At 36.5% G+C, this 11,847-nt stretch overlaps 4 protein-coding genes across 4 annotated transcripts; all 4 read left to right on the top strand.

The window, feature by feature from the left end:
- Positions 1-395: 395 nt before the first annotated feature.
- Positions 396-3,986, top strand: TM35_000231620 (uncharacterized protein; the record flags this gene model as incomplete). The annotated part of the gene is made up of 1 exon (XM_029027402.1): positions 396-3,986. The coding sequence occupies one exon, from the start codon at positions 396-398 to the stop codon at positions 3,984-3,986; it is 3,591 nt and encodes a 1,196-aa protein (XP_028881257.1).
- A 1,044-nt stretch (positions 3,987-5,030) lies between these two features.
- TM35_000231630 (endo/exonuclease Mre11) lies at positions 5,031-7,550 on the top strand (the record flags this gene model as incomplete). The annotated part of the gene is made up of 1 exon (XM_029027403.1): positions 5,031-7,550. The coding sequence occupies one exon, from the start codon at positions 5,031-5,033 to the stop codon at positions 7,548-7,550; it is 2,520 nt and encodes an 839-aa protein (XP_028881258.1).
- Positions 7,551-7,952: 402 nt separating this feature from the next.
- Positions 7,953-9,281, top strand: TM35_000231640 (uncharacterized protein; the record flags this gene model as incomplete). The annotated part of the gene is made up of 1 exon (XM_029027404.1): positions 7,953-9,281. The coding sequence occupies one exon, from the start codon at positions 7,953-7,955 to the stop codon at positions 9,279-9,281; it is 1,329 nt and encodes a 442-aa protein (XP_028881259.1).
- A 611-nt stretch (positions 9,282-9,892) lies between these two features.
- On the top strand, positions 9,893-11,836 carry TM35_000231650 (trypanothione synthetase; the record flags this gene model as incomplete). The annotated part of the gene is made up of 1 exon (XM_029027405.1): positions 9,893-11,836. The coding sequence occupies one exon, from the start codon at positions 9,893-9,895 to the stop codon at positions 11,834-11,836; it is 1,944 nt and encodes a 647-aa protein (XP_028881260.1).
- Positions 11,837-11,847: the final 11 nt, after the last annotated feature.

Here is an 11,847-nt window from a genome sequence, read left to right on the forward strand (position 1 = left end):
ATATATATATATATATATATATATATTCAGAAACATATACACATATCTGTAACGTATTGTATAGATATTTTATTTTCTATTTACACTTCTATCGTATGGTTTTTTCCCCCTTTTTTCTTGATTTTATTCTATGTGATAGTAGTATCCGGAATTGACGGAGGAATTAGCATTAGTTTGTGTCGGTGGCATAATCCTGCAGAGACACAAACAAAGAGAGAGAGAGAGAGAGAGAGAAAAGGGGACTATTAGAAGCAATTAGGATCCGTAGCGATAACAACAACAAGTAGTAATAACAAGTAACAAGAATAGCTCTCTGTGTATTTCTATACATACAAACACACATTATACATTAATATATATATATATATATATATATATATTTCATATATATAAACATGATTCGACGACGTGTGTGTTGTGTTCCCCTCACTGCCGTAGGTTCAACAGAGGTGGTATTATCCACATCTCTATTCTCTTCACAACGACATCAAGGTGGTCTACATACATTCATTAGAGATTCTCAATCATCGAATTTCTCCAAATCTGCACGCCGCGAGTCCTCACCGCGTGGTTCCAACCATACAACGGCTTCCACCAATGAAGATGGACGCACTTCTTCAACCGATTGGGTTACACAAATGCAAAAGGAATTATTCAGTGAAGCCGATCCACTTGGCGGTCAAGCCCATAAAGATTATTACCGTGATCCTGCGAGTGGGTATAGTCCACAGTATGCCCCTCGTAACTTTGCCGAGGGTGGCGCTATCGCCTATCATCATCCACAGAGTGTGTTTGAATATGAAGATGCGGTACAACGACGGAATTGGCTTGATCATGATGTTTCTCGTTTAGAGGAGGAGTTTAGACAACAACGAGCATCCTTGCGAAGTATAGAGAATCCTACAGAACGAGAAGAGTTAACACGTAGTTACGCATCTCAATATAATACCTCTAATACTATTGTGGAGAATCAATCTATACATGCGGTAAATCAATTACATCACAGTACGAGTACCAGTGGAAATGCCATTCGTCAACAATCCATTACAGATCGCTATAAACTAGCCGAACAACAATCTCCACTTCCCATGACAAGTAGTATGGATTCCAAATCTCTTACAGAAGCTTATATGAAAGGTGTAGAATCTGTACATGATGATTGGCTAGAAGAGAATCTTCGTATTATTCATGGATTACGTGAAAAGGAAAAGTTTGATTTTACCATTATGCAGCGAACTTCTCGTATTCCATTTAAAGGCTATGATATGGATCGTTTTCTCGCCCAACAGAAGGGAACTCCGTATGGGGCTCAACAACTTCCACCACTCATGGCCAGTTCTTCTATGGAAGAAGCCCAGCGAACTCTACGCGAAGGAGAAAAAGGAGAAAAAGGAGAACAGACAACAAGAATTCCATTATTTGAATCCATTTCCCAAAAGGCATTTGCACGAAATACCGTAAGTGATCAACCGGGAATGGGAGAGGCATTAACACAAGAAATTGTAGATACAATTCGAGCAACTAAAGCCACAGAAGAAGAAAAACATAAACAAGAAAGAGCTCAACGGTTTGGGATTGGACGTCAAGGGGCATTGGTACAAGATGGTGGACCTGATAAACGAATATTAAAGAAACATACAAATGATGAACGTCTTTTAGATGCCATGTTATTTAGTTCAGATGCATATAGAAAGACTTCCACAGATGAACATTGGAATCCATATGTACGTCAAGATACTTCACAAGGTGTAGGGCATTTATTAAATACAAAGTTTGATCTCGCACGTAGAGAAGATCGATTGGCAAAAGGTGAACAAGACTTAACAGAACGAAGTGTAATGCATTTTGGAGTTCCTATTCAACAAACAATGGATGAATTTGTTTTTCGTCATCGTAATGCCCGTGGAGAACGACCACTTGATTATTTTAAACCTTTTCCTGATTTTCGTTCTTTACGATTAAATCGTATGTATCGTGATGTGGAAGGATTTTCTCTAATGAAACAACGACCAGAGTTTCTTGAATGGGAACTCTTTACACGATATAGAGCCCATCATCAACAGAGACGTCATTTGGCATTACTACATGGTTTAGAACCGGTTGTAAATGAAACAGTAGAAGAACGGGATGCACGTCGTGAAAAATTAAATAAATTATGTGAATCAACTCCTTTTGATGAAAAGAAATATTTACATACAAATGATGATGAAATGCGTGTAAGTGGTGAAACATTACGTAGTTGGTTTGGTATGTATATGCTTCCATCTCCTACTATAGTAGAAGCTGTTGTAGGGGCTTCTACATCTGTAAACTTACATTTATATCCTTTAATAGATGAAATGGGAACAACCGATACACGTGAACATGTTTTGAGTAGTCGTTATTTTAATCGTTTATTTTTAATGGAAGCTTATCAACATCGTATTGGGCGTGGATTTACAGGGAATGTAAGTGGAAAAGCTCCAGAACCTATTATACAATATGCTCAATCACCAGAAGTTTTACGTCATTTTAATGCTGAAGAACGAGCCATGTATGAACAATATATAAAAGAACAAACATCTGAACAATTAAATGAATGGAATATATCTATACAACGTCGTCGATGGCTTCCAGAGCATCAACAATATGGACATGTTATTGCCCATGGATATGAAGTACCTGTAGTAGATCTTATTCATACTGAAACTGGATCTATATTAACAGTTTTAGTAAAATCTTATGAAAAGGAAATTCAAACAGCACGTGAAAATCCTCATCATCATACTATTTTAATAGATGGTCAATCTTATAAATTTAAACCAGATTCTGAACGTCGAGTTATACCACTTTCTGTAAAGTTAGAATCTGGAGAAGTTGTAGATATGACGGATGAAATTTTTAATCAATATGAAATGGAACGAATTTCTGAAAATTTAAATCATTCTATTAATTATGGTATTGGTCATTATGCCTATAATAGAGGAAATTATGTGGAAACACAAGATGTGATTTGGGAAGAACAAACCGCACGAGGTGAAGAAGGATGGTCACCCGCCACTCATGCAGATGGATTAGTTAAGAATTTACCTATTCGTGCCCGTCGTCATCTTGGTAGTCATCCGGATGGATCTCGTATTGTAAGTACACCTCAACGGGCAGTAATTATTGAATATCATCGACAACCTTTTTTTAATCCTGAACCTCGACTGGTTCGTGTGGCTTTTCAATCCGATGGAAGTATAGAAGATGTGCCATTATCGGATATAATGATTTGGCAACGACGTTATTATGGCCCTGAACGTACGGTTGGGGATGAATCCAGACGACATAATCCTATGAGTTTACGTCGATATGTAGATGTTGCGGATCCATTTAATGAGAAGAATAGTAGTGAAGAACATTTTCTTGATAAGTACGAATTGGCACGTACAAGTGAATCTGTAGCGAATAAATACCGTACTACTAAACAAATTACAGAAATTGATCAATGGACTCGATTTGATTCCACTCGTGCAGATAATTACCGTCCATTAAGTATTTCCCATCGTAGAGATTATATCCGTCTTGGCTATATGCATCACTTTACACCTTGGGAATGGATATTAGTTCAGGAAGCCGATCAACCACTTATTGCTGAACAAATCCGTCAAGATGATATGGGTCCAAGTTATTACTTCTCCCCTAATCGCTTCTGGCGATATAAAGCTCGTCCACATGGTTATATTCGTCATTTTGAAAATGAAGTACGAGACTTATTTCAATTTATTGATGGCGTTACTCCATGGAAACAGGCTCAGAAGATTCGTACATATTGGGAAGTCCGCTCACATCATCCAATGCCGCAGTTTAATCGTCCAGAAGTGGCTATGCATCGCAATACGGTTGGACTCCTTCCTGCACATATGTGGGAAACAGATAAGAAGACTGGAAAGGTGAAGGCGGTGAAGGATTCTGTGAGGGATTATCAAACAAAGACACCTTTACCGAAATGGGTACATTTGTAGGGGTTTTTTTTTTTTATCTCTTTTTTCATTTCTTTTCTTTATTATTATTTGTTGTGTTATACATCCGTTTTTTTTTTTTTAAAAAAAAGAAAAAGTGGAAACATATGAAGATAAAGAGAAACATGAAATTATTTATTCACAAGGTGATTGCGTGGGATATCCCCTCTCCTCTTCCTTCTTTCCTTTTTTTTTTAAAAATGTTTCTCTCTTTGTAGAGATGAAGGAAGAAAAGAATGAGGAATAAGAGGAAGAAGAGGGGGATTTGTTTGTGTAGGATACTTTGGAAATGTCGTTTGCTGTGTTTGGTGTGGTTGTTGTTGTTGCTATTGGTGTAAACTCTAGACTACACTCTTGTAGTTGTCTATGTGTATGTGAGAAAGAAAGGGAAAGAAGGAGAGAAAGAAGACGAGAAGAAGAGAGAAGGTTCATGGCATTTATATTTATTACTATATACTTATAATTAAAAGCAGAAAAGGAAAAGAAAAAAAACATTCTCAGCGTTACGATCATATTTCCTCTGGTATCTCTATTTCTCTATCTATCTACCTATCTATCTATCTCTCTATTTCTTTACGTCTGTGTGTTTTCTTTTTAAGTGTGTTATATTTTAGTATGAGGATTGTTTTTCTTTTTTCTGTTTTTCTCTTGTTATTTTTTTTTGGTTTTAATATTTCCAAATAATAATAATAAAAAAAAGAACTTGTATTCTTTCTTTCATATTATCTTTATGCAATTCTAAGAATAGATAGACAACGAAGAGGCCACTAAAGGAGATTGTGCTTTGCTTATTCTGAGTCATTTCAGCACATTCACTCAAAGAGACATACATCTACATACATACATACATACATATATACACAAACATATAAGTATATCTGTTCATTTATACATTACAGAGACTCTCAATTTTCAGAGATTACCATAGAAGAAGTAAAGTTTTCTTTTCTTATTTATATATTTTTCTTTTATTCATTTTTTTTTTTTGTTCGTTCCTTTCTTACTGTTACTACCATTTACTATTTACTATTACTACTATTACTATAAATGCCAGCTGCTGTAACGGGTGCAGTTCCCACTGTTTCTTCCACTTCCGCTGGTCCAGCCCCATCCACATCCTCCACGTTTAAATTTCTCATCACCACCGATAATCATTTGGGATTTCAAGAACGAGATCCTCGTCGGGGCGATGATAGTTTCACCACATTTGAGGAATGTCTGCGGGCGGCTCGTGTTGAACACGATGTGGATGCGATTCTTCTCGGCGGAGATCTTTTCCATGATAACAAACCCAGTCTTGGTTGTCTTGCCCGCACTACGGCTTTACTGCGAGCCTATGTGTTGGGGGATAAACCCATTGGATTTACTTTATTAAGTGATCCAAAGCGAAACTTTCCCACACATGCGGTTCCATTAGCGAATTTTCAAGATCCAAATACAAATGTAGCAATACCTATTTTTATTATTCATGGAAATCATGATGATCCTGTAGGGGGAACTTCTTCTATTGATATTTTATCTACCAATGGTTTGGTAAACTACTTTGGACAGGTTTCCTCCTTGGATGATATTGTAGTAGAACCTATACTACTAAAGAAGGGTCATACCTATGTGGCTTTATATGGACTTGGAAATGTTCGTGATGAACGATTACATCGTTGTTTTCGTATGAAAAAAATTCGTTTTATTCATCCTAAACCCATTTCTGGAAAACGTTGGTTTAAAATATTATTACTTCATCAAAATCGTGGAGTTCGTGGAGGTCCTTCAGATAAAGGTGGTATTTTTGAAGCTATGTTAGCAGGATTTGGTTTAGATCTTGTGATTTGGGGGAATGAACATGAACAACAGATGATTCCCACTCCTTCTGAAGGCTTTGATGTGATTCAACCGGGAAGTACAATTCTCACATCTCTCTCTGGACAAGAGTGTAGTCCTAAACAATATGGAGTTTTAGAAGTACGGGAGGGATCTTATCGACTCACGCCATTTACACTTCAAAGTGTTCGTCCAGTAGTAAGACGTAGTGTGGAACTCTGGCGGGAAAACCCTACAGGGAGAACATTAGATGCCGTGGAAGATTTCCTTCGAGGTGTAGTGGAGGAAATGATTGATGAGGCAGAAGAACAAATCAGTCGAATTCCAGATGATGTATTAAAGTTTCATCCAAATATTAAATATCCACTTATGCGACTTTCTGTAGATTTTACAGATCCTGAATCTACAAATTTTCCACAACCCAATATTAACCGATTTGGACAACAATATATGGATGTAATTGTCAATCCAGGAGATCTTCTTCGACCAATAAAACCAAAACCTGTTCCTCGTACTATACGTACAGCACATGGTGGAGATAATGCCGTACCTATCGTTCCAGTACCTCAACTAAATACAGCTGATATTCGTACAAAAGTAGCGGAAGTATTTAATGCGAATGCACGAGATGCGTGTTTGTTACTATCCGAACCGGAAGTTTCTGCGGCGGTGTATGCATTTGCGGAGAAAGGGGAACGAGATGCGATTGATGAACGTATTTCAGAGTTATTAAATATGTGTCAGAAGTCTGTCTGGAAGACCATGGGAAGAGGAGATGCTGAAAGTATATTAAAACCAGATAGTATATGTGATGAAGTGGTGCGGCATAAACAAGAAATTAATAAACGTTATGCTGAAATGACTCATTCAAGTGATGTACCCTTTCAACAAGAACAACAGGGAGAAGGAGAAGATTCCTCTAATGATCCAACCCGAACGAATTTTATGATTTCTAATGTCTTTGATGAAAACAGTATTCCTTTTGGAGAGACCATCTCATCCGCTTCTCATGTACTTAACGCAGCTGTATTAGCAGCAACAGCAGCAGTGGAACCAAACAATAATCGTTTGGAAAATAATAATAATAATAATCACAATAATAATAATAATAATAATAATAATAATAATAATAATAATAATAATCATATTAATAATAAAGATGATGATGATGATGATCTTCCGGATACTGGTCTTGGACGGGGAACAATGGATGCACTGATTGCCAATGCGGTACGACAAGAGACAGGTGATGTAATGGCACGAACACCACAATTAATGAAAACAACAACAAGAGAGAATATGTGTAGTAATAGTAATATTAGTGGTATTAGTAGTAGTATACCTGGCGGTAAGCGACGGCGAGAAGAAGTGAATGTAGACGGTATAGACAATAATAATAATAATAATAATAATAATAATAATAATAATAATAATATTAATATTGATGATGATGATGATGATGATGGGGTGATTGAAATACTGCCAACACGTAGTAACAGTTCAAAGGGAGGACCGAGAAAAAACAACGACAACAAAACAACAACAACAAAAGCCCCGAGAGGTAAAAAAGGCAAACAAGTCATTTCTTCTGCTTCTACAATGGCAACACCGACACTAAACTTAACTCATCATATCATTCCAGGAGAGATGAACACAATAACAAGTACACCGCAGAGTTCAGCCACACGGGGGAAGGCACCACAGACAGGCAGTCTTCATATGTTGTCTAAATGGGGAAGTCAGAGTTGATGTGAGGAACACACACACACAAACAGAGAGAGAGTATTTTGGAAAGAAAGAAAAAAAAAAAGAAGAAGAATAGATGAATAATAAAAAAAACAAGATAACCAGAAAAAACAAGTTAACGAATATGAAAGGGAAATGAACATTTAGTGTTTTTTTTTTTGCTGTTTTTATTTCATTCTCTTTCTTTTTGTCTTCTTAAAAGAAAAAAAAAAAAAGAGAAAAAAGAGACGATCTCTTGTTGCAATTTCCTTTCATTTTGAGAATGACGGAGTTTTCTTCTTTTTTTTTTACTCTTTACTTTTTTTTTTCTTTTTCTATTTTTTATCTTTCTTTCCACTTTATTAGTGCCTCAGTAATAACAATCAAAAGAAAAAAGAAAAATATATATATATAATTATTAGAGAAATGTTCCATCGTCCATGGATGAGAAAAGGAAAATCTCTCTGTAGTTGTGCTGGAGGAGTATCATCTTATCGTTTATTCTACTCTGGATTAGATGAGTCCCGAGTTCAACGGCTCAAACGGTCTAGTATGGTGTTTAATAGACCCCGTGGACGAGATACACTCTCTTTAGCGTTTGAACGTCGTATTCAAATCTTACCACTTTTTCAAATAGGAGACTTGTATAGATTACCATATAATAAACAACAACAGCCGTCTGTGAAGAAGAAGAAGAAAAATGATGATAATGATAATGATGAGGATAATGATGGATCAAGTGATAGAATGAAAAAATCACTGCAAGTACTTGTGGTGGATTTATTATCATTAAATGATGTGGAGGCCCCAGTGGCATATCCCGCTGCGCATCCATCCTATTACACTGGATGGAAAAGAATGGAAGGAGAATCAGTAAAAGTACAATCACAAGAAAAAGAAGAAAAAGAAAAGGAAATTTCATCTTCATTTGTGAAGAGTGATGAGTTTGGATATACATTACCAGCAGAAAATAAACGACATTTACGTCAGAATGGTGATACTACACTTTTACATGGATCTTTTTTAAAACGTTGTGAAGATATAAACATTCGTTTTTTTGTATCTCTTTGTATTAATCCATACTTAGATGTGGAACGATATCGTCGAGAAGAAGCACAAGTAGAGATGATATCTGGTTATCGTAATATATTATATGAAGCTGCAGAATTACCGAATGGACCAGCAGATATTATTTGTATTCCTGCTCTTTCTTGTGATACATGTGGAATGAAATTTTATCATGAAATTGGTAAACTAAATCAACAATCTCTTATTAAAGGATTTCATCGTATATCTCATGTTGCTAAAGAGTTATTAATAACGAATCCTAATTTTTCTGTAGAGGTGTATGTTCCTCCATTGTTATTTTCACAATTTACATCAGCATTTCATGAAGAGGCATGGGGGACGCCGGAGTCTACATTAAATCCCGGCCGAGTTGCATTATACCCCGGACTCCCACCACCCCGATCATTATTAATGTTTGAGGGTTGGGTGGGTAAACGGCCGGAGTTAATAGAGGCGGTGTCCACAGAAGGAAAGAGTTTAATGCGTGGAGTCCAAAAGACACTGGATGGGAAAGAGATTAAACCACAGGAGGTGCTTGCAGAGATTCGTGTATTTGGCCGTGAACGGGAACAGAAGGAGATGTTGGAAAAAGAACAGGAAACGGCAGTGAAGGAGGGATTGATGAGAGAGAAGTCGGATGATGATTATCATCATGAACAGCTGCATTCAGGTATCAATAATCTGTAATGGTTATTATTTCTTTTTCTCCGTATATATATATATATATATATATATATATTAATAATAATAATAACAATGGAAAAGGGAGAGTGATATTTATCGGAGTAGAATTAATTCATACAAACAATACTTTGCTCTTACCCCACTTGTTCTGGGTGGGTCTTTTTTTTTTTTTGCGTGTACAAAGTATGATGAATGTTTTCGTTTTATTTTTTATTTATTTTTTATTTTCTTTCTTTGGGAGAGGTTTTTTTCTTCAGATATTTCACCTTTTTTTTTACTATCACTATTATTATTATTATTATTATTATTATTATTATTATCACTACTTCTATTTGTTTTCTCCTTTATGCGTAAAAAAAAAAAAAATGGTAAATTACACATATAGATAAAGAAAGAAAGAGTTGCTAAACTGAAAAAAAAGAAAAAAAAAAAACGACAAATACAAATACAAAAAAAACAACAAAAAACAAAAAACGAACAAGCAAAAGAAGGATCAAATAGAAACAACAACAACAACAACAAAAAAGAAAGATTAAGGAATATCCTTTCAGAAAAAATAAAATATTATTATTACGTTTTCCCTTTCCAGGATTTCTTATTTTCTACAAAGGAAAATGACGACAACCGCAGCAGGCACCCACACCGCATCTTCAGTGGGATTGCCTTATGGAGAAATACAGGGATATGCTCCTGGGGGTATTCCAGCCTACAGCAATAAACATGATATGTACTTTTCAGGAGAGCGGAGTATTGATAAAAATCTCTTTTGTGGATTTAAATATCAATGTGTGGAATTTGCCCGTCGATGGTTGTATGAACGTAAACTTCTTGTTCTTCCCGATGTAGATTGGGCTGTGCATATATTTCAATTAAAAGAAGTAGCCGATGCCCGCACAGCGGAACCGGTACGTTGTGTTGCCATTCGCAATGGAACGAGTGAAAAACCGGTTGCCGATTCTCTTCTAATTTATCCTTCCGAAGAAGATAGTCCGGTGGGTCACGTTGCGGTAATTACAGAAGTGGGAGATGATTGGGTTCGCATTGCGGATCAAAATCATCGTTTTCACAAGTGGGAATCGGATTACGCGGCTCAAATTCCATTAAAGTATGAAAATGGGATTTGGACAGTGGAGGATCATGTTCATTATGGGATTTTAAATCCACTGGGATGGGTAACCTTTCCAGATACACCGGATCGTGAACCCAATGAACCACTTGTGCTTCATCCATCCCTATATTTTAAAACTCCAGAGAAACCATATTTGCGTCGAATTACATTTGTGCCGAAGAGAAAAAAGGAAAATTGGTTAGATCCTACAAATGATGCAGAAGCTTTATTTATTCAAACATTTGGGACGGATGTGAAAAGAGACGGTGAGGAAAGTGTAAGTTATTATCAAATGAACAGGGAACTTTATTTGGATTGTACACGTTATGGTAATCAATTACATCAATTTTTTCTTGAAGCTACTGAAACGGTAATTGCAAGTGATGAAAAATTAACGTTATTTGGTATTCCAAAGGAATTTTGGCCACGTATTCGTCATTCATGGAAAACACAACAACAATGTATAACGGGAAGATTTGATTTTGCTTTTGATGAAGATAAACAAATGTTTAAATGTTTTGAATATAATGCCGATAGTGCCTCTACACTTTTGGAATGTGGAGATATTCAAGAAAAATGGGCCGACTCCATTGGTTTAAACGATGGCACTACAAGAAGTTCAGGCAGTTTTATTGAATCTCGTTTACAATTGGCTTGGGAAATGACAAATTTAAAAGGTCGTGTTCATTTCCTTGTGGATAATGATATTGAAGAAAAGTATACCGCCACCTATGTGATGCAAGGGGCTCGAGCTGCAGGATTGGAAACTAAATTATGTGTTCTCTTTGATGAATTTCACTTTGATGAGAATGGAAATATAATAGATGCGGATGGAATTCCTGTTACGGCTGTTTGGAAAACATGGATGTGGGAATCCGCTATTGCAGATTACAATAGAGCGCAACAAGAACGTGGACCCAATTGGAAACCATCCCCAACAGAAAAAGTTCGTTTATGTGATATTTTATTGGGATCTAATTGGGATATACGTGTGTTTGAGCCCATGTGGAAGTTAATTCCCAGTAATAAAGCTATTCTTCCTATGATTTATGATAATCACCCAGATCACCCTGCGGTATTAAAGGCCAGTTATGAATTAACAAATGACCTTCGACGTAGTGGATATGCAAAGAAACCCATTGTGGGTCGTGTGGGTCGTAATGTTACTATTACTGAACCGACTGGAAATGTAGCGGCGGAGTCTGGTGGGGATTTTGGGGATCGTGATATGATTTATCAGGAATTATTTCCATTGCCTTGTAGAGATGGCTATCATGCCATTATGGGCGGTTGGGTGATTGGGGATGTTTACTGTGGAACGGGTATTCGTGAGGATAAGAGTATTATCACTGGACTGGACTCCCCATTCAGTGCACTGCGTGTTTATATTGGAAAGGTTCCACGAACGTTAAGTCATGAAGATCTGGATGCTGAAGAGGCGAATCCTTAAAAAGAAAAAAA

This window comes from Trypanosoma theileri, assembly GCF_002087225.1.
Source record: "Trypanosoma theileri isolate Edinburgh chromosome Unknown TM35_Tth_23_V1, whole genome shotgun sequence".
Taxonomy (NCBI): domain Eukaryota; phylum Euglenozoa; class Kinetoplastea; order Trypanosomatida; family Trypanosomatidae; genus Trypanosoma; species Trypanosoma theileri.